Consider the following 26678-nt stretch of genomic DNA (forward strand, 5'->3'; position numbering starts at 1 on the left):
GTCAAACAATTCCCAACCAGTTGGGCAAACATAGTTTAACTTGGTTATTGTCAACTTAAAACAAAGCAAGCAGTACAGTCAGCGCTGCAGCTACAGACACTTTTTCTTCAGCTATTGCTACCAAAAAGGACAGCTAGCTTCTCCCAAATGCTAAAATTGCTTACATTCCATAACCACAATACTAATAAGAAACTTATGGGGAAATCAGGTCATCAGATTTAAACAAGTAAACATTTGTTTTCATTCAATCCCTTTTAAGGTTTAGATAAAGTGAGGAAGAATTTGGGAAGGCATTGTGTTCAAACAATTGCATTTGACTGTTTTAGAGAAAGGACACGTGAACCAATAGTGTGGGGAAGTTTTAGAACATCTGTTAGGAGAGATTCTCCTTTACTTTCTATCCATGTGATAATTGTGAAAACATAAAATAAGGGGAAAACCCCTGAGCAGGGACAAAAACCTGACTGAAAACTCTCATTAAGGCCTCCGTAACACTTGTATGATCTAAAAAAAAAAAAAAAAGTCACGTGACTTGAAGCAATGCCTGTATAATCTTGAAGTCTATGGACCTCAAGTCGCATCAATGTCGGACCAAAGTAGTGCAGGGACAACTTTGAAGTCACACAGAAATAAATGGTACTTATTGGAAATCATGGAGTATGACTTGTCCTGCAACTTTGCAGTCCCAATTCACACAAGTGTAAAAAAGGTGCCTAAAAAGAAAACTAAACTAAAGTAGCTTTTGGCTGGTTGGATGACATTACGTGTCCTACCCTCTGTGCTCCTTTGGCAGCAACAATCCTTACATGAATGCCATTCAGTGCAGCAGTAACGTGTGACCGCTGTCCAGTGTTGTAACAAAGAGACCACTCAGGTGGTGATGACTAATGCCCCAACCATATTTTTTTTTATTTTGTTGTTGGCTTAAATAACTACCGTTGGTCAATACATAATGTCATAACTGAAAGTGGAAATTCAGTTTGTTCTTTAAACAGCATTGCTGTGGCAAATGTTGTTCAACTCACTTGATCTTGGCTCATGCTGTCAAAGACCTACTGCCTGGGGCAGGAGACTGGCCTCCTTGTTACAACAATGGACAGTGGTCACACGTTACATGAATGCCATTCAGTGCAGCAGTAAGGATTGTTGCTGCCAAAGGAGCAGAGGGTAGGACACGTAATGTCACCCAACCAGCCAAAAGCTACTTAACTGATTTAAAAAAAAAAAAAAAACACACGGCTGATCGGGGGGGGGGGGGGGGGGGGGGGCAAATTTTTTTTTTCTTTTGGATAAAGCAAAGATAAACATTTCTGTATGGGTTATAAATTCTGTTTCTTTTTAGGCACCTTTTTACACCTGTGTGAATTGGGACTGCAAAGTTGCATGACAAGTTATTGGTTGCTCCCGGCTGCATTACATGACGGACATGAAAATGAAAAATGCCATGATTATTATTTTTTCTCATACAGATGCATGTGCAATCATTGCTGTGAAAATTACAATTACAGAAGCAAGTTTGATTCTACAAACAAATCTTTAGGACAGAGAAAAGAAACTTCAAGAATTGTCTTCCTCTTCGTAAGGTGAATGATGTAATTCGGATTCCAGAGCTTCAACTTTTCTCTGCAATACTCCCAATACTTGTTTGCACTTTGGTGATGGAGAACAGAGAGGAAAAAAAATAAATAGGGTTTAGAGTGTTTTCTTCACAATCCACATAAACTATTAAATATGCAAAAGTCCTACATACGGACAGACACCACATCTCTGCAATTATCTAATGTAGTCAATTGAAATCACTGTTTTTTTTTTTTTTTTTTTTCTACGGTCGATACTGTGTAGTGCCTGCTCTCAAACAGACTTTTTCATATAAAAAAAAAAAAAAAAAAAACTTTTTTTTTACGCAACTTTTATTTAAAGCACTCCCATTTAGCCTGGGTTCACACTAATGTGATTAGTCACATTACATTCCTGTGCAAATCACATGCAACTCTGTGGTGCGATTTGAGGGCATCATTTTATATGATTCAAATAACACCACCGCCACACAACAAAGGTACAAGGCACCTTTTTTCTGCACTGGAATCAAATCACATAGGTGTTCATACCTACCCTCCTAACCCAATATTTGCACAGAAACAATAACTTCCATTTGCAAAGGGGCATAATAGATACTGTATTCTCCTTATCTTCTGTTCCAGAGACCATCATTTTAATTTCATACTACTTTCTCTTGCGACAGTGGTCACCAACACAAAAATTGCCAGCCAATTCTCCCCTGCTTTTTCTCAGCGTCCTGGATTCTCTTGACTAGTTGGCACAGGATGCCAGGTGCCACACGTGCCCCAGAGTTAAATTATCCTTCACTAATGTGTGCTGTGAATTTATACGGGGTTGCATGTGCACAGTTCAGTGCACAGAAAATTGCAAAAAGGCGGGTACGAATGTTTTATAGCCATAGCACAGCATGTTTTTTTAGGTTAACATTAGATGTTGACCGATATTTGGCATTTTTTTAATTAATCAGCGTGGGCCGATTATGCTAATAAAAAGGCAGCTTATATGTTCAGCACAAAGACTTCTGTAATAGAAGTCAATGTAAATTGCCTGAAGACATCAGTGAAGCCACTTGTTTCCTCTCTGGGCAGTCTGCCAAGAAAAGATCAAAGAGATACAATGTTTCTTCTTCAATGGACTGAACTCCCTATGTAGGAGTTCTCAGTTTTACCATTTAAAGACTAAATCTTTCCTGACACTTGGTTGTTGCAATATTTTATGTAATGCAGTATTTGCACAGAGGTCTTTCAAGCGCAATTTTTTTTGGAAAGAAATACACCGATAAAAATAAATAGAAAACAGTAAAGTTAGCCCTTTGTTTTCATCCAAAAGTTTTGAGTACCTGTTTTTGTGTATTTAATATAGAGTTGTATTTTTTATTTTATCTAAATTATACATACAAGTGAATTGGATGTTTGTTTTGTTTAATAAAATGTTTAAATGTAAGAAATTTTCTGTATCACTTATTACTGAAGGCTGCTTTCACACTAGAGCGGGCAGGCGTTGACGGTAAAACGCTGCTAGTTTTAGCGGCGCTTTACCGTCATTTTAGTGGCGCTATTCGGCTGCTAGCTGGGCACCTATAACCTAGCTAGTAGCCGAGGGAGGGGTTAATTGTGCTTGTGAAGTGCTGCTGCCAAATGGCATTGCATGCGCTTCAACAGTGGTGCCCATTCATTTCAATGGGCAGGAGTGGTGGAGGAGCAGTTTACACGCTCCAAAGATGCTGCTTGCAGGATTTTTTTTGATTTTTTTTAACGTCCTGCCAGCATATCTCCTCATTGTAAAAGCACTCAGGCTTTCACACAGACTGCAGGGGAGCCGTTTTGAAGGCAATTTACAGGCGCTATTTTTATCCAAAAAAAGCACCTGAAAAACACCCCAGTGTGAAAGGTGTCTAACTTAGGCCGCGTACACACGCGGGGACTGTTCGCCCAACTTTGTCCGCTGAACAGTGTTTCGACGGACAGTCCGCTCGTGTGTGGGCTTCAGCGGACAGTTTCAGCGGACAGTCTGACGAACAAAGTTTTTCGGAAATTCCGTAAAACTGTCCGCTGAAACTTGGTTTGAGCGGACAGTCCGCCCATGTCTAGGCTTGTTCGTCAAACTAAGTTCCGCGCATGCTCAGAAAGGATTTACACGGCGAAGGTTGCATTGCAGTGTATAGGACGTCGTATTTCTAGTCCCGTCGTACGTGCCGTTCACGTCATCGCGCAAGTTTCAGCGGACTGTTCGTTCGTCGTGTGTGGCCAAGTCCGTCCATGCTAATTTTGAGCGGACTGTCCGCTCAAACTGTTTGACGAACAAAGTTGGGCGAACAGTCCCCGCGTGTGTACGCGGCCTTAGATATTATGAGATGAAGGGGAAAAATAAAAATAAAAAATAAATATCGGCAGCGATTTCTAAATATCAGCATCGGCCAGAGAAAATCCCTACTGGTTGACCTCTAGTTAACATACTTCTTAACTCCAGTTTTTTTTTTAAAGAATGGATGAATGTCACCATTTAATATATCATGGTCAGTACACCTATTTCATACATGGCCTTTCCTTGTGAAAGTGGAAAATCATGGTAGTAATCTCTGCTACTACACTGATCCTTACCATCTTCCAGGACCCATGCCGAGCAGTTGCCCTGCTTCACAGGAGGTTGCTTGGCATGGATGCCATTAAGGAAATCACTCTTTAATTCTCTCGATGGATACAAAGTATTCTCCTATTCGTAGAAGTAGAGATTCTGACATCCCTGCCCCACATCTCCACCTCATCCACTCAGAGCTTGCCTTATTGGGAAAAACAACAAGCGACTCTTTGTGGTTACTATGCAGCAGGGCAGCCGCTTGGCAAGGGAACGAGAGTAGCACAAAGAACACTAGTAGTGGCAGCTACTACAGTAGATTCTACACTTGCACAGGGAAACAAATTCAGCACTTGTATGGAAAGGTACCCTGATGTTAGGTTAGGGAAACAATTGAGATTAAGGACCTCTCAATAAGAGGAACAATATCCATAGTATAAGTCTTTAAAAAGGCAAGGGAACCTCCACAATGCAACAAGGAAGAAGCCTTAGAGCCTCTAAGTGCTATTATTAATAATTAAATCGCTTCACGGCCTTTTGGCTAAGATCAAGTGTAGTATATGTTCTTATCAGTTACCAGGGAGGTGGCGCTTGCTTCTGTCCCTGCTCTACGGCGAGGTGGAGCAGGGGTGGCGTTTGCTGTGCAAAACCTGCTGGTGTGAAGGTAACCTGGAGCGGTTTGTAGCGGCCAGTACTTCCCGAATGTAATTAGGTAGGAGTGATGGGAGCAAGGGTGAGACCTGATGGCAAAGGGCTCTCACTAAGCTCCCTGATCTCCATGCCTTTCTGGGGTGGGAGCCGCTGTGGTCTGGGCTGGGGGGGGGGGGGGGGGGGGGGGTCGGGGATGCTTTTGTTGAAAAGCCTATGGTGATGTGCCCCTGAAGTGGCAGTTCAGAGGTGCCTTGTCACTTTGATGTTTGGCACCATGGCCACCTCTAGGGCCAGGCCTTTTGGCTAGGACAAGAGGAATTTTTGATTCCTGGCCGGAGGGCCTTGTCATTTTATTACACAATGGCCACCTTTTCACTCTCCTTCACTATCCCTTCCCCACTTTATTTCTATGAGTGTTGTGTGTCACGTTTTATGTTTGTCACTGCACATTTGGCGAGTAGGGTGTCGATCCTCGGGCCAACCCTGAAATTCTTGTGGGAGGATGGACATAGGCCTTCTGGGTTGGTTCACCCTCTTTTTGGGGGGTCTACCTTCAGGGGAGCCTCTACCCTAGTACCTGGGTGGGTCTGTTTCAGCAGACCTTCCAGAGAAAGGCGGTTGTCTGGTTTCGGCCAGATGGGCCATGTATGGTACCTCAGTCCCCATCTGGAGCCTAACGCCCCAGGGGATCAGTGTAAGGTCCTTCCTAGTGGAGGACAGTAGGACACCCGTTGCACGTTTTTGTGTTCACTCTTGATGCGTGTGCACTTTTTTTGGCACCGGGTGGAAGTTTTTGGGTGTGTTTTGCACGCCACAGGTTTTTCAATAGAAAAAAATTAGGAACTATTCAAATTGGTTGTAAACCCTTACAGACCACTTTGACCTACAGGTAAGCCTAGATTAAGGCTTACTTGTAGGTCCAAGAAATATCTCCTAAACCTACACGGTTTAGGAGATATTTGCAAAAAGACAGGCATTGCTGTTTACGTTGCATGCGCCATAGATAGCGGCGTGCAGGCGCACTGAGCATGCCCCTGCTAATGGCGATATGCCGTTAGTGGCGGCTCCCATGCATATGCGTGGGAGTGACATCATTGCGGCTCTGGCCAATCACAGCACTGGAGCCACGATACCCGGAAAGAAGATGGACGCTCTGTGGAAGAGGGGACAGCGGTGACATTGCAGGCTCCTGTGTCAGGTAAATGACACATAATGGGCTGCTACGCGATGCCTAGTAGCCAATTATGCTTTACCTTTGCAGGGAAACAAAGAGGAAGTAAACCCATCAGGGTTTACTTGCTCTTCAATCATAAAAAGCAACAAACTACTCACAAACTGAGTTCCTCAGGCCTCAGGAAGAAGAAGCATGCATGCTCTGAACGTACAGCTGCAGAACACTAATGAGGAAATCTGTGGGGCCTGCATCCCTTTAGACATGTTCCTATTGGGAGTATCTCACCAAAAATTTAATTTTTTTGCTGCAGGAGATGCCTGAAATCTGACTTGTATCTTAGGCAGACTTCTGGGAGAATTGGTGAGCCAATCACACAAAACAGGAAATTATGTTTCTGGGGTGTGCTCAGTACATAACAACTTCAGGTAGCCATATTGCATCATATTTTCAGAAAATTACAGCGTCTGCAGATTGAACAGGAAAGCTAATTTTTAATAACAGTCAGTCACTATATGACTTATGTCGCAATTGTATATGCTATATTATTTTTTACTTTGCCATTTTTTCCCCCATGAAAATGGAGTTACCATTTAAAGGCAATTATTAACCACTCATTTGAAAGATGCATGGGTTTTTGTTTTCTTTTTAGAATCATACTTAAAGTGGAAGTCCACCCTAACACTTAAATTCTCCCCTGCAATCATTAATGTGAGCCAACTTTAGCCTTATGCCTCAAAATTTAAAAATCCCAGTTTTTCTACCTTTATTTTGCTGCATCCAGTGCCATCACATGACTTCAAAACTACTTTCTTCCAAGTGTAAAATTAGCCAGTGGGTGTGGTTCCAGAAAGCTAGTGACATGACAACCCGAGAAGGACAATGTTCCAGTGTATGTACGTGACTTTGAAAGTCAGCGACTTTGAAAAAAGGTACCTGCAATGCTTTGATGCAACTGATCCAGACACTCCAAAGTCACACTCCAAAGTCACACTCCAAAGTCACACTCCAAAGTCACACTCCAAAGTCACACTCCAAAGTCACACTCCAAAGTCACACTCCAAAGTCACACTCCAAAGTCACACTCCAAAGTCACACTCCAAAGTCACACTCCAAAGTCACACTCCAAAGTCACACTCCAAAGTCACACTCCAAAGTCACACTCCAAAGTCACACTCCAAAGTCACACTCCAAAGTCACACTCCAACCTTAGGCTTCGTTTTCCACTAGTGTGACTCCAAAGTTGTGCGATTTAGAGTGCGACTGAATGAAGCTTTGATCCAACTTAACACTCTGGATCAAAAGTTGCAACAAAGTAGTGCAGGCACCTTTTCAAAGTCGCATAGATGGTAACGTTGCCATTGAAATCAATGGGCTGTGACTTGTCATGTGACTGTGTCCAAAAGTCACATGACAAGTTGCACTACTGGAAACAGAGCCTTAAAAGCATATGTAGCGCCCTCAGCTGGGCATGTGCTACACCATGCACACAGTGCCATGCAGAAAATCACATGGTTATACATTGTAGAAAACCTGCACCATCTTGCATTGTAAGCCATATTACAGTTTCTAACAAACAGAACATACTTCCAAAGCCTGCCTCTTTGGAGAAGCTGCTAACCAAAACTAGGAGGAGATCTCAGAAGGAGAAAAGGGATAGGGGTGGGGCTGTACAAGTCTAGGCATGTCTGTCTAAAAAGGATAGGAGGGATGGGGGCGGGGGTATGTAGAAGAGAAGGACATTTTCAGGAAGCGAGAGGCCCTCATGCAGAATTGAGAAATAAGGAAGTAAGGTTGTCCCTGAAGAACAGGAAGAAGCCGATTGTCTGGCTTTGATTAGACTTTCTAAGCAGCACAAACCGATAAACAAATCGATCCGATGCATCTGTCACCTGGCGCCTCTAACACTGAAAGCCGTGCGATAGAACACTGCCGATCATTCGGTTCTCACAGCTCTCTGATCTGCCTCCCCCACCACACTCACTGGAGAGCTAGATTGTGGAGGGGTGGGAGTGGTTGCAGGCTTTCATCGGCTCACTCAGAGGCCGAGCTGGGTGCCAGTCCAGGCATATGGGCAGATCCCGACTCCATTGTCGCCATCTTGCCCGAGCCTGTATCGGCTCTGTGACGTCAGTCCGCTGTCTGCTGAGAACGGACTGCACTCCTGTGATCCACAGAAGTACAACCAAACAAGCTTTGGCTGTACTTCTCATTTAATATTTACAGCAGAACTAAACCCAAAACCAAAAATGTAATCTATTATGGCTTACCAGTCCTTAGATGTGGTGGCTGCATTTGTTTTCTTTACTTAGGCCTCCCCCCCCCCCCCCCCATTTTTACATAGAGATCTGACCAGAAACACATCTCCTGTATTAGTACACCCACATTCTGGATGAAGGGGCACCTCTGGACAGCAGCATCATCAGTCTGGGGGAAAGGGGGGGGGTGCTAGATGTGCAAGCAGATTTAAAAGACACGTACATGGTGGCACAGTGGTTCGGGTTGGCACAGCGGTGTAGTGGTTAGCTTTCACCTAGCAGTAAAAAAAGTTGCTGGTTCGAATCCCAACCACGACACTACCTGCCTGGAGTTTGCATGTTCTCCTCTGTCTCTCTCTCTGTGCCTGGGTGGGTTTCCTCCGGGTACTCCGGTTTCCTCCCACACTCCAAAGACATGCAGGTAGGTTAATTGGCCCTAGTATATGAATGGGGACCTTGGATTGTGGGCTCATTGAGGGTAGGGACCGATGTGAGTGTACAATGTACAGAGATTGGGACAATTGTAGACACTCTGGTTGAACTGGATGGACTGGTGTCTTTATTCAACCTTACTATGTAACATATAGGCCAAACTCCAGCTAATACTTTACAAGCAGTTACAGCAAATCAAATTTTTTTTTTTGGGGGGTAAAGGTTTTACATAAATAAAAGCGGTTCATTTTAAAGCACAAACTTACTGGCCAGATTTTCAGGTGGAAATAAAACAAAGGCAAAAAATAAAAAAAAATAAAAAAAAAAGGAAAGAAAATAAAACTAAAAATGCAACCATCACATCTAAGAATTGGTGAGCCACAATCCAATAAATGATTGCTTCAATTTAGCAACGATTGCAATTCACTATAGCTGAAAGCAAACAAAATTCAGGTTTGGTTACTCATATCCAAGAAATTAAAAATCCCATCTTACTTTGGGTTATTCCATTACCTTTTTAATTTCATCTTCAAATATATGACACTTCTCCAGTGTGAGGGGCGCATCACATGGCGATAGTACTTGTTTTCTTGCAGAACCAAATGTATACCTAAGTGTGAAACTTGACATTAGACATACACGCAGAAACAAGAATCACTAGTTACACCATGTATGGTTTCATTTCCTCTTACATTGTGACAGCGGAGAGATTTAAGGTGAAAGAGTCAATCTTGCTGTCCTGACCTCTGGGTACAGACAAATAAATCCTTCCAACAGGTGACATACATCCTTTGCATTGCAAGATCTGAAAAACACTAATAGCTAAGAAATTAGACTATCCATGAAAAGGTTTATGAAAGAATGGCATCATTAAACCATCTATTTTTTTTACTTTAAATGTATAAGTCCTGTAAAAAATAAAAGTTGAAATGGTTCTAAAGGCAGGTGTTTTTTTACCTTCACACATTCTCTGCATGAAACTTTCTGGGTGAAGCTCCCCAGTCCACCTTTAACTTAACTGAGTCCCGTCTCGATCCAGCAATGCACATAAGAGAGCAGCAGCTCTCCTTTGTCTCTCCCCTCATTGGCTCCGACAGCAGAGGGAGTCATTGGCTCTTGCTGCTGTCAATCCCAGGCAGTGAGCCAATGAGGAAAGAGCAGGGAATGGGGTCAAACTGCACTGTGTGAATGGACAATGTCCATTAACAAAAGCACAGCATGCGAGCAAGCCTCAAGTGGCCCCATCACAAAAGGCTTGCTATTGGGGGCACGGACCACGGGCAGGGGAAAAAGAAGATGATCAGGGCTGCTCTGTGCAAAGCCATAGACCAGGCACATACGACTTTTTTTTTTATTATTTCTTTTAAATTACAGCCTTTAGAATCACTTTAGGGCCAGTTCACGCCATAGAAATGCAGTCCGGATGCGTTCCAGAAGCTTTTCTGCATGCTCATTTTTGTTGCATTCCAGCGCATCCCCCCCCCTTCTTTTTTCTTAATCGTTTTTGATGCCATTTACAGCATTCCAGTACAGGAAAAATGCAGCACATTCTACTTTTTTTATTCTGGATCTGGAACGCACTGGAACTGTAGGCACTTGTGTGAACTATGCCATTTCCATGCTTTATTTTTTTATGTTATGCAGAACAAAAAACACACACTGGACTGCATGTGGTGTGAACTGGCTCATTATCTCATTCCAGACAAATGTCCTACCTTTCCAAAATTCACAAATCCAATGCTCTCAAAAAAATAGCTAGGCACTCTTCCTGGACATGTGGATATCAGGTGGACATGGCGCAGTACCAAAGTCAGGCAAGTCAAGCCCTTATTAACAAATGAAACCCAGAAGTGCAAGAGCTTGCTGCTGAGCCATGCCCACACACATCCTTTTGCTCAATCATGTGAGGAGTAAAGTCAGAACAGCATTCCACAAATTGGATGATGGGGGGGGGGGGGGGGGGGGAAATCGGAAAGCTTGCAGCGGGTATGTGTAGCCACCCCTCTCGTTCACCGAGCTTCTCATCTGCAGCAGTTTGCTCCCCTAGTGAGAATCTTTAAAAGCAGAAACAGGAGTCACTTTAATAACCAAGATTAATGCTGGCCTTTTTAGAACTACACAAGCTAGACAGAAAGGGAGGATCGGCAGCTCCAGGTCTACTGTACTGCACATGTTGTGTAACACTGGAAGATTGCTTATATGTGGAGAAAGGACAGGAATGAGGTCACCAGTGAGACACTCCTTCATAATGCGCTTAGAATAGGTATGGGAAAAGATCAAGTATTTTTGCTTATTTGCACATCAGGGTTTTACATGACCTTTTGGATAAAAAGGTCACTTTATCCCACTAGGTCAACTGTAAAATTAACATGAAAATATCTTCATTCCTGGCGGTGAGAGATGGCATCTCTCTGCTCCCCGATGCAGCTTGGACATTGAAGAGGCCTGGCCTGTCAGGGCAGAAGAGTGGTGATGCGGAGCGAGAGGTCATCTCTGCTCGCCAGCCTGGTTCACTCATCCACCTGCCTCTATTATCCACCCGCCTGCTGAACCTGCAGCCTGGCTGCAGAGAGGCCACGGCACGGTAGTGGGCCGCAGCCCGGTAGCGGGCCGCGGCCCGGTAGCAGGCCGCGGCCCGGTAGCAGGCCGCGGCCCGGTAGCAGGCCGCGGCCCGGTAGCAGGCCGCGGCCCGGTAGCAGGCCGCGGCCCGGTAGCAGGCCGCGGCCCGGTGGTTGGGGGCATACAAGCCAGTGGGAGGAACCACCTCAGCTGGTGGGGGATGATCCATGTCTTGTGCAACATTTATTTCACTTCAGGCAAACAAACACTCTCTTTGGCAATTTTGTACTGAACCATCAGATTCTTTTGGGGCCTTAGCCAAAAATAGAGTTCAGTTGAGTTTTGGACACCAGCTCACAAATAGGATACAAACAAAACTGATAATGAAAAAATAAAAAATTGTTTGGTCTTTTTATGAGGCCATGACCATCCAGTACACAGGTCTCTATCCCTGATTATATGAAGAGAGGGGAAATAGGGGCAGAAGGGGCACTGGGACTATATATGAAACACTAGGGCAAAACGAGTCATTCAATAATGTAAAAATGATATTTAATAAGCAATTTGGACATATTGATCTAATATATGTATTATTTATTGCACTATGATACAGAGTAGGTAAAACATGAATACTACAACACATTGTAACAAAATGCCCAAAATGGATATTAACCACTTTCAGACCGGCCCATTTTGCTGGTCAATGCGCTACTTTAACTGGTAATTGCGCGGTCATGCAATGTTGTACCCAAATAAAATTTGCATCCTTTTTTTCCCACAAATAGAGCTTTCTTTTAAAGGTATTTGACTGACTCTGCGATTTTTATTTTTTGTGATATAAACGTAAAAAGACCGCAAATTTTGAAAAAAAAATGATATTTTCTACTTTTTGTTATTAGAAAAATCCAATAAACTCAATTTTAGTCATACATTTAGGCCAAAATGTATTCAGCCACATGTCTTTGGTAAAAAAAAGTCAACAACTGTATATTTATTGGTTTGCGCAAAAGTTGTCACATCTACAAACTAAGGTACGTTTTCTGGAATTTACGCAGCTTTTAGTTTACGACTGCCTATCTCATTTCTTGAGGTGCTAAAATGGCAGGGCAGTACAAAATCCCCCCAAATGACCCCATTTTGGAAAGTAGACCCCCTAAGGAAATTGATAAGAGGCATGTTGAGCCCATTGAATATTTTATTTTTTTGCCTCAAGCGATTGAATAATGACAAAAAAAATGACCAGTTACACTTACCGATAACGTCTTTTCTAGGAAATCTTCCAGGATGGCACACCTGAGAGATGACTGGTCCACCTGACAGGAAACACAATCAACAACAAGTTTAAAAGTCCCCACCCCTCCCTCAGACCCTCAGTTATGGTAAAGAAAATCCCACACCAGTGTCAGAGGGAACATTCTGTGAGGAATCAATATACCACACCAATAAAATAAGGGTAGGGAAGTAGGCCTGCCGTCCTGGAAGATTTCCTAGAAAAGACGTTACCGGTAAGTGTAACTGGTCATTTTCTCCAGTCATCTTCCAGGACGGCACACCTGAGAGGATAAGCAAGAAGTTCAGGCCTACCTTTAGGGCGGGGCAACCGCTTGTAGGACCTTCCTGCCAAATGCCAAATCCTGAGGGGACAACAGCTCCACTCTGTAGTGCCTCAGAAAAGTTCTATGGCTCGTCCATGTTGCTGCTTTGCAGAACTGGTCGATTGAGGCGCCTGCCCTTTCTGCCCAGGAGGTCGCTAGGGATCTGGCTGAATGCGCCTTAAGGCGGGTTGGTACTGGTTTACCCGCCTGTCTATAAGCGATGGATATGGTTTGTCTAACCCATCTGGCTATCGTTGTTTTAGATGCTTGTAGACCCTTTCTCTTCCCTGAGAAGGTGATCAATAAATGACTGGATCTCCTAAAGTCTCTCACCCTTTCTAAATAGACTAGGAGACAACGTCTGACATCTAAGAAATGGAATCTTTCCTCCTCCTTATTCTTAGGATTCTGACAAAAGGACGGGAGAATAAACTCCTGTGTTCTGTGAAATAATGAAGCTACCTTTGGCAAATAAAGAGGATCCTGAGTGAGGATTACCCTATCCTCTAGGATGCGCAAAAACAGCTCTTTAATCGACAGAGCCTGTATATCACACACCCTTCTGGCCGTAGTGATAGCCAGAAGGAAGGCCAACTTAAATGATAAGAGTTTAACAGAAATTTGAGCCACCGGCTCAAAAGGCCCCCTTGTTAGGGCATCTAATACCAGGGACAGGTCCCATGGAGGGCAACTGACCGACTTAATTGGGACTACCCTTTCCCTGGCCGACAAAAATCTTTTTATTAGCGGCTCCTGTCCTAGCTTCCTATCAAAAAAACACGGACAGGGCTGCCATCTGGACCTTTAGGGTGCTAACTGCCAAACCCTGGTCCACCCCCTCCTGAAGAAAGTCTAGGATGGTAGGTATCATCTGGAGAGCCCCCTCCTTAGACTGTAGCCAGTGGGAGAAGACTTTCCAGACCTTTGCATAAATTTTTCTGGTGACTCCTTTCCTACTGAGGAGAAGAGTATCTATCACTCTTTCCGAACAGCCCCTGTCTCTGAGTATTTCCCTCTCAATAGCCATGCTGTCAGAGAGAGACGACCCGGGTCGGGGTGAAAGACTGGACCCTGACTGAGCAGGTCTCGTTGTACCGGCAGACGGAGCGGGGGAGCTATCGAGAGACCCTGAATGGTGGGAAACCAAACTCTCTTGGGCCACCAGGATGCTATCAGTATCAGGTCTGACCCTGAGTAGGTTAATTTCTGTAGGACTCTGGGAAGGAGTACCAATGGGGGAAAGGCATAAGCCAGTCTGAAATCCCACACTTGTACAAGAGCGTCTATCCCTTCTGCTTCTTGATCTTTGTAAAAGGGAGAAAAACCTGAGAACCTTCGCATTCTCTCGGGAGGCGAACAAATCTATTTCTGGCTTGCCAAAATGTCTGCACACCAGGAAGAAGATTTCTTTGCTCAATCCCCATTCCCCTTGAAGGATGGGCTGTCTGCTTAGGAAATCTGCCTGCAGATTGAGTGAGCCCTTTATATGAACCGCTGACAGTGAAAGAACCCTCTTTTCTGCTTTCACAAGGATCTGTTGTGCTAACCGTCTTAGCTTGACCGACCTTGTCCCCCCTTGGTGGTTTAAGTATGCCACCGTGACCAGGTTGTCTGAGAGGACCTGAACCTCCCTGTCCTGTAGTTCCTCTCGGAAATAGTCTAGGGCTTTGCCTACTGCCAGAAGTTCCCTGAAATTGGAAGATTCCCTGGCTTGGCCGTGGCTCCAGGACCCCTGGGTATATCGGACTCCCAGATGAGCCCCCCCAACCCCAAGCGCTGGCGTCCGTGGTTAAGACCAAAGGGTCTACCTGAGACCAGTGGCGACCCTTCAACAGATTCTGTGGGTCGAGCCACCACCGCAGAGAACGAGATACCTCCTCTGTGATGGGTATTCTGTTCTCTAATGTTTCTCTTTTTCCTCCCCATGAGGCAAGAAGGAAAGACTGAAGCTCCCGAGAATGAAGTTGTGCCCAGGTTACTGCCGGGATGCAGGCTGTCATGAGACCCAGCAGTCTCATTATATATCTCAGAGAGGCTTCTCCTCTTTCGAGAAGGGTGACAACCGCATTCTGGACCTTCGTTACCTTCTCTGTTGGTAAAAATACCTTCTGTGCCTGCGAGTCTAACAGGTAACCTAGGTATAGTTTTAGCTGAGATGGAGTCAGTGAGGACTTCTCCCGACTGACCATCCAGCCCAAGGTCTCCAGAGTTTCTAACACGATGTCTCTGTCTATAACTGCTTGCCTCTGATCCACACTGTAGATCAGCAAGTCGTCCAAATAGGGTATTAACCCTATCCCTTGCAGATGTAGATATGCTACTACTTCGGCCATCACCTTTGTGAATATCCTTGGACTTGCCGCCAGTCCAAAGGGAAGAGCCCTGAACTGCCAGTGTTGTACCTCCTGCTGTATGCAAACTGCGAAGCGTAGGTACTTCTGGTGTTCGGGAGCAATGGGTACATGTAGATAGGCGTCTTTTAGGTCCAGGTGACCATAAAAAACTCCTCTCTGAAGATGTCTTCTTATTGAGTAAATACTCTCCATCTTGAATTTCTTGTGAAGTAAGTAACGGTTGAGTCTTCTCAAATTTATTATCAACCGAAACCTGCCTGAGGGTTTTGGGACCACAAATACATGTGAGTAAAAACCCTGGGCTAGCTGACTGGTTGGTACTGGAGCAATCACCCCTTGCTCTGCTAGTTCCTTTAAATTTTTCAGTAACCCTTTGGCCTTGGTTGGGTCCCTGGGAGGAAAAGTAACCAGAAACTCCTGTGGGGGAAGACTCTGAAATTCTAGTCTGTACGCCCCTTCTAAGAGTTTTAAAATATATGGACTCTGCGTAATCCTTTCCCATTGGGGAAGGAAGTTGCTGAGTCTTGCGCCTACCTTTACGGTGGCGTCATTTGCCTTCTTTCTGGGAGGCTCCGGAACTGGAGAAAAGAATTGCACTTTTTTCTTTTCCTTTTCCCAAGTTCCACTTCTTCCTCTGTTCAGCTTTGCCCTTATGATGGGTCTTTGAGTAGGGGCCTCGAAAAAATGTCTTACCCCTTTCCCTCTTGGGCCTCACCGGGAACTTCTTACCCCTCTCAGTAGATCGGGACAACACCTGATCTAAGCCTGAGCCAAAGAGCAGGGAACCCTCAAAGGGAATGCCGCATAGGTGAGATTTGGAAGTAAAGTCTCCATCCCAGGTCTTTACCCATAGGGCCCTCCTGGCAGAGTTCAAAAGTGCTGCTGCCTTAGCTGTGGTCCTAACAGTCTCCACTGCTGCATCTGCCACATAAGCAACCGCTCGACTGATTACCTCCAGCGAGTCTACGATTCCTTTAGTCTCCCTACTGTGGGAAACGTGATCCATTAACTTGCCGAGCCGGGTGTCTGCATTCCTGGCTACACAGGCGGAAGCTAGAGCCGGTGCCATTGCTGCCGCATTCGCCTCCCAGGCTCTTTTGAGTAAAGTTTCCGACTTTCTATCCATCTGATCCTGGATATTTCCAGCATCTTCGAAGGATAAATCTGATCTCTTAGAAACCTGCGCTAAGGATGCATCCAAGCGAGGCGTTTTAAAAAATTTCCCTCCACATCTTTAAAGGGGCACCTTCTTTTCCAAGCTTTCAATTTGAGAAGCTTGCGTTCAGGTTCTTTCCATTCTCTGAGGATTATCTCTTTCAGAGACTGGTGGATGGGAAAGGTTCTAGCCTGCAACCTTCCTAGACCTCTATATACTCTGTCCTGCGCTGAGACTTGAGCAGAGGGAACCTGGATGTCTTCTGAGGCGTAAATGGCTTTTAATAAGCCTTCCATGTCCTCACTCGAGAACAAAAGTCCCCCAAGTTTAGCCTCCCCCTGGCTATCTTGGTCTGAATCTTCCTCCCCAGAGCTAAAATCTGGGACCTGACCTTCCTCCACCTCCGACAAAAGGGAGACTTGGCCTTGGGAACTTTCCGCATAAGATATGGAAACATTTTCTTGGAGCTGAGGGGACTCTCTCTCTGACGGTCCCTCCTCCAAACCCTTCACTAAGGTAGATTGAAAGGACTGAAGGGTAGCCAACATTTCTGCTTGTAAGGCCCTACATTCCTTCACGACCTGGGCGGTTTCCTTGCCTGCGAGCTTAATGATACATCTATCGCAGAAAGGCTTAGTGTGGTCTTGTGATAACTTAGAATTACAATACCCACAACGTCTGGACTTTGCAGTAGCCTTTCCCTTAGACCTAGCAGCTGACCCCTGGGCAGAGCTTTCAGTCCCTGGGAATAGTCAAAAAACAAATATACGATTAGCTACACATGTCCTAAAGGGGCACAGGCAGTCTACCCTAGAGTACCCTGCCCCTGAACACAGCTGGATCACTCACCCCCTGTGGCGACCTCCACGGCTGTCTGCTCAGACGCACCCTCCACTTCCATGGCGATTTACTGCCCTGCAGGATCGCTGGACCAAGGTACTATCTTGAGCGTCCCCTTGTAGATGCTGCCACACAAAAGCGCTTCCAGAAGAAAAAAACAGGGTGCTTCACACACACACCGGTTTGTTTAAAAAACGCGCCGAACGGCGCCATCTTTAGGAGGTCCGAACGTCCGGAAATGACGTACGGCCTCTTCCGGTGCGCCCTGAGGCTGGAACGCACCTATGCGCCAAAACTCGATACCCGGAAGTGATGTCACTTAACTTCCGGACATGCGCCGTGGAGCTGGAACGCACGCCATCCGCGTTCAGCATCGGAAAAAGCAGCTCACCTTAATCCACCAACGAACCCTGTTCAAGGTAGGAAGGCAAAAGGGGATTAGTACTACAGGGACAACTCCCCTGTCCCTGAGACTATAGCAAGGCTCCTGAAAGAGGCCTAAAGTGAGGGCTATCACCCCCAAGTGTTCCCTGGGGGTTATAAGGGAGCACCACAGACCCTGTCTGTTAAGTCCCATGAAAATACACCTCACAAGGAGAAAAAACAGGGTCCCCGACCCCCAATCACGAAAGTAAAAAGAAACTTGGTTTCGCTGCCATCCTGTGGGAAACACAATCAAGAACTGAGGGTCTGAGGGAGGGGTGGGGACTTTTAAACTTGTTGTTGATTGTGTTTCCTGTCAGGTGGACCAGTCATCTCTCAGGTGTGCCGTCCTGGAAGATGACTGGAGAAAATTTTTTTTTTTTTTTACACAAAGTTGTCACTAAATGATATATTGCTCACACATGCTATGGGCATATGTGAAATGACACCCCAAAATAAATTCTGCTGCTTCTCCTGAGTACGGGGATACCACATATGTGGGACTTTTTGGGAGCCTAGCCGCGTACGGGGCCCCGAAAACCAAGCACCGCCTTCAGGCTTTCTAAGGGCGTTAGTTTTGAAGGCCATAAAATGCCAAGATGGCACAAACCCCCCCCAAATGACCCCATTTTGGAAAGTAGACACCCCTAAATTTAGGGGTACACTAGTGAAACTAGGTAATAAATGGCGGGTGCCCTGAAACTATAAAAAAATAACTAACCAACCAGCGTCACCTGTAACAGTTATATGGTGATCACTGGTGAAAGGGTTAACTAGGGGGCAATCAGGGGGCTCTATGCGGTAGTATATGGGGGTCCCTGGCGCTATAAAAAGCTGCGGCGAACCTAAATACCTACCTGCCTAGCTAGCGTCACCTGTGACACTAATACAGCGATCAGAAAAACGATCGCTTATTAGGCTGGGTTCACACTGGAGCGATGCGGGAACGCCACGAATCCGCGGCGGGTTCCCGCATCGCATGCCTCCCGGCGGCAGTTCACACTGCCCTATGCGAACTGCTGGGAGTGTCAGTGAAATGTTAATAACACCCCCAGATCAGTTCGCATATCGCAGTGCGATCTGCAAACTCGGATCGCATGGTGTGAACACCCATGCGATCCGATTCTGCTGCGGACCAAAAAAGGGTCCCGTGCGAGTTTGCGGCGGGTGCGACACAAATTCAGCCATACTATCTGTATGGCTGAACTCGAATCGCACAGAGATCGGATGTGATTTGCACTGCAGTGCGGTGCGAATCACATCCGTTCTCATAAACCGCTGCAATGTGAACCCAGCCTTAGTGACACTGGCGACGGGGGGTGATCACGGGGTTAAACCTTTATTGGGGGGGTTAGGGGGTACCTTAGAACTAAAGGGGGCTAACCCCAACTGCCCTAACAGTTATTACAGTCACAAATGACACCCGTCGGGTGATCAGGGGGTTAAACCTTTATTAGGTAATAAATGGCGGGTGCCCTGAAACTATAAAAAAATAACTAACCAACCAGCGTCGCCTGTAACAGTTATATGGTGATCACTGGTGAAAGGGTTAACTAGGGGGGCAATCAGGGGGCTTTATGCGGTAGTATATGGGGGTCCCTGGCGCTATAAAAAGCTGCGGCGAACCCAAATACCTACCTGCCTAACTAGCGTCACCTGTGACACTAATACAGCGATCAGAAAAACGATCGCTTATTAGGCTGGGTTCACACTGGAGCGATGCGGGAACGCCACGAATCCGCGGCGGGTTCCCGCATCGCATGCCTCCCGGCAGCAGTTCACACTGCCCTATGCGAACTGCTGGGAGTGTCAGTGAAATGTTAATGACACCCCCAGATCAGTTCGCATATCGCAGTGCGATCTGCAAACTCGGATCGCATGGTGTGAACACCCATGCGATCCGATTCTGCTGCGGACCAAAAAAAGGGTCCCGTGCGAATTTGCGGCGGGTGCGGCGCGAATTCAGTCATACTATCTGTATGGCTGAACTCGAATCGCACAGAGATCGGATTGTGATTTGCACTGCAGTGCGAATCACATCCGTTCTCATAAACCGCTGCAATGTGAACCCAGCATTAGTGACACTGGCGACGGGGGGTGATCACGGGGTTAAACCTTTATTGGGGGGGGGGGGTTAGGGGGGTACATTAGAACTAAAGGGGGCTAACCCTAACTGCCCTAACAGTTATTACAGTCACAAATGACACCAATGCAAAAAAAAAAGAAAATGCAATTGGTGTCACTGTGACTGGGGGGGCAGGGGTAATTGGGGGGGTGATCGGGGGGTGAGAGTGTGCCTGGCATGTTCTACTGTGTAGTGTCGTGTTGGTGCAACTCACCGATCCTCTCTCCTCGGTGCCAGAACGAAAAATACCGACACGGAGGAGAGATTACATCACTTCCTCTGCCTGTGTTTACATTACAGGAGAGGAAGTGATGTCACGGAGCATTTCCATTCGTCGGGAGCGATCGCGAGGGGGTGGCCATGAATGAATGGCCGCCCCCTCATCCCGGATCGCTCCTCAACGAATACTGACCGCCGCAGCCACGGGGGGGGGCCCGATCGGGCCCCCCTCCCGCGGGAAGGCAGGGACGTACAGGTACGCCCATATGCCTGCCCGTGCCATTCTGTCGACGTACATCGTTGCGCGGCGGTCGGCAAGTGGTTAAATATCAATTTTACCTTATTGAATGACTCGTTTTGCCCTAGTGCGTTTCATAGAAAAGTACCAATGCCCCTTCTGCCCCCATTTCCCTCTCTTTTCAACAAAACTGATAAGAGACATGGAGGAGCGATTAGCTGAATGGAGTTTATTCTCTTTAGAAGAGAAGACTGAGAAGGAATATGATCAACATGTATAAATACATAAGGGGTCCATATAGTGAACGTTTTGAGTTATTGCCCTTGTCCTCTGTCATCACAGAAGACAAGGGTGCACACTTTACGCCTGGAGAAATAGAGATTTAACTTCCAAATACAGAAAGGCTTCTTCACAGAAAGCTGTGAAAATGTGGAATAGACTACCTCAAGAGCTGGTTTTGGCTCTAAAAAAGGCCTGGATTATTATTTCCTATATGCATATACTATAACTGGACATTATGGATGTTATATCGGGGTCTTTTTGCCTTCCACTGGATGAACTTTAGGTTTAGGACAATGTTTTCTCCATTTGTTGAACTGGATGAACTTGTGTCTTTTAAAGTAAAACTATAGGCAAAAACCTCTCAGTCCATTGTCGTTGGGTACCAGGAACTTCGCCAATGTGGTTAACTAAAGAGTCCCATACAGTAATACAGGTTCAGCTATATGCTAAGAAAAGGGCAAACAACCAATGGGGCTTACTTCAGGGCAACATTATGGGCTCAGCAAAGGGGTCAAGCAGGACTACAACCGCCTAACCTTCCGGACCTCCAGCTGTTGCAAAACTACAAGTCCCATCATGCGTCTGCCTCTGGGTGTCATGCTTGTGGCTGTCAGAGTCTTACTATGCCTCATGGGACTTGTAATTCTGCAACAGCTGGAGGTCCGCTAATTACATATCCCTGGTATAGGGGTAGGGAACCTCGGCTCTCCAGCTGTTTTGAAACTACAAATCCCATCATGCCTCTGCCTCTAGGAGTCATGCCTGTGTGATTTTTAGGGTCTTGCAATGTCTCATGGGACTTGTAGTTTCAAAACAGCTGGAGAACCAATGCTCCTGCAAGTGTAGCTATATTTAAATAAACCTTTTGCCTTCTACTACATAGTATAAGCCATAGGAATCAGACCTCATGCTGATAAAAGGTTAGGACTGTACAATAGAAGTCTCTAGCTGGTAGCTACGGGTTACTAAATAGAAGCCCATAAGTGCATAAAGTTGATCTATGATTTTGCTAGTTAGTCATTCTTTTACACTCTAACTTTTCAACCTCAGCTTCTGAGACGTGACAGCCAGTCCTACTCTGGGAACATTATCCCATACACAAGACCAGTATACGCTACTTTACGTAAACTGCAGTTTGGACAAATTACAGTTTCAATTAGAACTTCTCGTATGTGTCCAGACACACTTACCAGCCTGTTTCATTGGGGTAACTGGATATGACTGGCTCATTTTCAAAGCAAACATTATCTGAAACGGCTGCAGAAATAAAATGTTAGACACAATAAGCACGTCAGATGCCATCATAAGCTGCGATTTTGAATCAGACAATATAGTCACACAATCTAATTATTTTTTTATTGGCTTTGATTAGGCTAAATGACAAATTCATGTTCACCACAAAACTAGAAACAATCCTTTCATCATATGCTTCAAAAGGAAAAAAAATAAAAAATAAAATCAAGGTTTTTTTTTTTTATTTTTTTTTTTTTTTTTATCTCCAAGCTTTGGCTTTAACCCACTCAGTATTTTCTACCATTTATAAAGCCTTATTCCCTGGTCTGACATGGCAGGACCCTCCCTGATTTCTGGATGATTTACACACACAGTATTTCACAAAACTGAGTACACCCCTCACATTTTTGTAAATATATTATATGTTTTCATGTGACAACACTGGAGAAATGACACTTTGCTACAATGTAAAGTAGTGAGTGTACAGCTTGTATAACAATTAGGGCTGCAACTAACGATTATTTTCATAATCAATTAGTTGGCCGATTATTGTTTAGATTAATCGGTTAATAACTTTAAAATAAGAATGGTAATTTTGCTGCAATTTGCATTTTCTTATTTTTGGCCAATTTGTTGTTGGGCAGATTAAAAAACACTAATTGCCGCAAAAATGCATTATTACATGCTTTTCTGCAGCTTCTCCATTTAAGTATATTGAAACAAAAAAACAAAATAGCACCATTTTGTGTTAAAAAAATAAAAAAAAAAAAAGTCCTCGTCTTTTCCAAATACACAGCAGCTGAAAAAAAAATCATGGATGCGAACATGTCCCATAAGAAACCATGTAAATGAACTGTAGTGTGTTTCTGCAAAAAGCACCAAAAACCACAGAGGTGTGACCCAGGCCTGAGATGTTTAGTAACATAATGGGGTTAAAAAAAAAAGAGCAAATAATTGCTACTGTAAGGGGTTAATTTTTTACTATGGGACAGTGAAAGTAATATTTACAGTAGCGATTTGCTCTTTTTGTACTTTAAAAGGCTAATTTTAGTTTTTTTTAACCCCATTATGTTAGTGGCCGATTAATCGATTATGAAAATAGTAATCGATTAATTGTTTCGGCCCTAATAACAGGGTCAATTTGCTGTCCCCTCAAAATAACACACAGCTATTATTGTCTAAACCACTGGCAACAAAAGTGAGTATACCCCTATATTAAAATGTGTAAATTGGGCCCAAAGGGTCAATATTTTGTTGCCACCATTATTTTCTAGCACTGTTTTAACCCTCTTGAGCATGGAGCTCACCGGAGCTTCACAGGTTGCCACTGGAGTCCTCTTCCACTCCTCCATGACGACATCACAGAGCTGGTGGATATTAGAGACCTTGCGCCCCACAGATGCTCAATAGGGTTTAGGTCTGGAGACATGCTTGGCCAGTCCATCACCTTCACCCTCAAATTCTTTAGCAAGGCAGTGGTCGTTATGTTGGAATACTGCCCTGCGACTCAGTCTTTGAAGGGAGGGGGATCATGCTCTGCTTCAGTATGTCACAGTACATGTTGGCATTAATGGTTCCCTCAATGAACTGTAGCTCTCCAGTGCCGGTGTTCTGCCTAATATTGTCCGCCTATCAAATGCTGTCCGCTCCATACTGCGCATGCGCAGTACGGAGCAGACGAGGCTTCGGAAAAACTCCGAAGCTGAACGGCGCCTGCGCCGTGAGTGGAGGGGGTAGCCCCACTATCCAAGCGGACATAGGGTTAAGAATTTTAGAGGGCCCCTCGCGGGCGAGCTTCGCTCGCCACGCTTCGGGCTCGGCCTCGCTCCGCTCTTTTTTATTCTAACTCTATGTCCACTTGGATAGTGGGGATAGAACCTGGACTCACGGCGCAGGCGCCGTTCATCCTCGGCAATTTTCGGAATCTGTGTTCCTGTGTACTGCGCATGCGCAGGGGACACCATCTGATGGAGGACACTATTTTACAAGACACCGGCAGCACTTATGCAGCCCCAGACCATTTCACTCCCACCACCATGCTTGACTGTAGACAAGACACACTTGTCTTTGTACTCCTCACCCAGTTGCCACCACACATGCCTGACACAAACTGAACCAAATAAGTTTATCTTAGTATTAGAGCAGCACAATTAATCATCAAAAATCGTTATCGCAATCTTGACTAAAGTGTTTAGTTCTTTCTATGCAAAAAATTCTCTGCTCTTCTGAAGCCACCGCCCTCAAAAGAAAGGAAGGAGAAAAACTATCAGTGGAACTTAAAAGAGGGATTCCACCAAAAAAAAAAAAATATTAAAAGCCAGCAGCTGTAGTAAATATAAATAAATACTACAGCTGCTGACTTTTAATAAAAATGGACACTCACCTGTCCCGGGTTCCAGCGATGCCGGCAGCCGAGGCCGATCGATCGCTCGGCCCTTGGCTGCTGCCGCCACCATTCTAAGTGAGGGAATCAGGAAGTGAAGCGAATCGGCTTCACTTCCCGGTTCCCTACTGCGCATGCGCGAGTCGCGCAGCGCAATAGGAATTCTCGCGCTGTCTCTGAGACCCGTGTGTGTCCCAGCAGACAGCGCGGCAGGACAGGAAATGGCGTAGACTCCCACGGGAGTCTATGCCCGGAAGTGGGTGTAAATACCTGTCTTTGACAGGTATCTCCACCCCCCTCCCCCCTGAAAGGTGCCAATTGTGACACCGGAGGGGGGGAGGGTTCCGATCAGCGGAGGTTCCACTTTAGGGTGGAACCCCGCTTTAAGTATAAACATTGTAACAATTTGTCAATGGTATAGACTGTGGGTAAATGAAAAAAGTTTAACCACTTAAACACTAAACCTTTTTCTGACATTTGTTGGTTTCAAGTTAAAATCATTTTTTTAGCTAGAAAATTACTTAGAATCCCCAAACATAATTTTTTAGAAGACACCCTAGAGCAGGGATATGCAATTAGTGGACCTCCAGCTAATGTAGAACTACAAATCCCATGAGGCATAGCAAGACTGACAGCCACAAGCATGACACCCAGAGGCATGATGGGACTTGTAGTTTTGCAACAGCTGGAGGTCCGCTAATTGCAGATCCCTGCCCTAGAGAATAAAATGGTGGTTGTTGCAATATTTTATGTCACAATGTATTTGTGCAGCGGTCTTTCAAACGAAATTAATTACTTTCAAGCCATCCATTGTATAAAAGTGTGTTGCTAACTGTAATTGGTCAGTGAGATAACATGGTACAGACTGGGCCAATCACAGACCATCTGTACCATGTGATTAGCTCTGACCAATTACAGCTAATCACAATAAAATAACCTGAATAAATCCATTTCATTCAGTAAAATGCTTGCATATAGCAATGCAATACACTACTGTATGCAAACAAAAACACCCTGATCATGTCCCCAGAGTAGTACAATGTATATGGTAACATAATGCTCTGGTAAAAGTGTGTCAATATAAAAAAATAAAAGAATAATAATATCAGAGTCTCTGATCACTGCCACACCCATCAAATGATGCTGCTGTACTGCACTGGTAACAGTATGAAAGGGGAAAAAAAAAAAAAAAAAAAAATCGTCAATTTCCAAAAACTTATGACAAAAAACAAAACAAAAGATCTTGCCATGCCTCAATACTTTGGTCTGTCTACTTTCCAAAAAAGGGGTCGGCCATCAGGATTGATCAATTTTCAGATACTGTATTATACCAAAAATATAAAAAAAAACACTTTCCTACAGACGAAATAATATACATTGATTTGGGTTATTCTCACCTAAGAAATATAGCAGAATACATTTTAGCCTAAATTTGTGAAGAAAGATTATTAGCAAAATTTTATAACAGAAACAAGGAAAATTTTCAGTATTTTTTTAATTTAGCAAAAAATAAAGACGCAGCGGTGATTAAATACCACCAAAAGAAAGCTTTAGTTGTGTGAACAAAATGATAAAAATGTTGTTTGGGTACAGGGTTGCCTGACCGCACAATTGTAATTTAAATTGTGGCAGCGCTTGAAAGATGGAAATTGGCCTGGGCAGGAAGTCGATAAATGTGTCCAGTATTGAAGTAGTAGATAATACAGTGCTCAGTGATAATACTATACACTGTCACTGTACTAATAATGGCTGGGAAGGGGTTAATATCTAGCTCAATCAAGGGGTTAAATGTGTGACAAACAAGGTATACAGTGTGCTGCTTCTCATGCCTTTGTATTGGTGAGAAAGTGCGCCAGATCTTTCCGTGTGTACAGAGCCCTAGGCTGTGATTGGACACAGCTAATCAGCAGGTCCCAGCCGAGAATCATTGGCTGACAGGCTTCCACTGTGTACAATAAAAGCAGGGGTGAGGGCACACATTTGTGGGCACAGAAGTAGGCAGCGACATACAAGTGGGCGTAATATCTCTGCATGAAAATTAATTTTAATATATTCGTTTGATGGATAGACTGCTGCGCAAATATCATACCACATGCAAAATTGCAGCAGTCACCATTTTATTCTCTGGGGTCTCCGCTTTCGGAATATATATATATACCCTATTGGGGGGGGGGGGGTGTTATAGTAATTTTAACAAAAAAAAATTTATATTTCTATATTATATATATATATATATATATATATATATATATATATTTATTTAAGATAAACCACACACAAAAAAATAAAAATACAACCTAAAATGCAGGATTTTAAAAGTGTTAAAAAAGTGGAGACAATATCCCCTGCAGGGAAGAGGTTAAACAGACAGAGTGCCATAGAGGAGTATGACGCCTCTCATGTCCCCCACCTTTCAGATGGAAGACCCCATCCCCGCACACACGGCCGTCCCAGTCCGAGGAGTCCCCCAGGGGGAGCCGGCACTTCCCGCACATGAACACCGTGAGGTCTTCGGCCTCCGGTCTCAGGTTACCGAATGTGAACGACGGCAGCTCCATACTCCACAGCTCTTACTTCGCGCCGCTCTAACAGCCTCAGTCACGTGATCGCTCTGGCTAATCACAT

General features: G+C 44.7%; 1 protein-coding gene and 1 pseudogene across 1 annotated transcript; one reads left to right on the forward strand and one right to left on the reverse strand.

Annotated features, from left to right (window-relative positions):
* On the reverse strand, positions 1 to 26678 carry LOC143987654 (protein Mis18-alpha-like). Its single transcript, XM_077486547.1, has 5 exons — positions 26464 to 26678; positions 21628 to 21694; positions 9339 to 9461; positions 9160 to 9256; positions 1 to 1650 (listed from the first exon to the last, which is right to left on the reverse strand). Exons 1-5 carry the CDS (start codon positions 26609 to 26611, stop codon positions 1558 to 1560), a joined length of 528 nt encoding a protein of 175 aa, XP_077342673.1. The 5' UTR covers positions 26612 to 26678; the 3' UTR covers positions 1 to 1557.
* Positions 4656 to 4789, forward strand: LOC143990650 (U2 spliceosomal RNA; annotated as a pseudogene).

The sequence above is a fragment of the Lithobates pipiens genome, unplaced genomic scaffold (assembly GCF_037356315.1).
Source record: "Lithobates pipiens isolate NorthernLeopardFrog02 unplaced genomic scaffold, aLitPip1_a1.2 Scaffold_18, whole genome shotgun sequence".
NCBI lineage: Eukaryota > Metazoa > Chordata > Amphibia > Anura > Ranidae > Lithobates > Lithobates pipiens.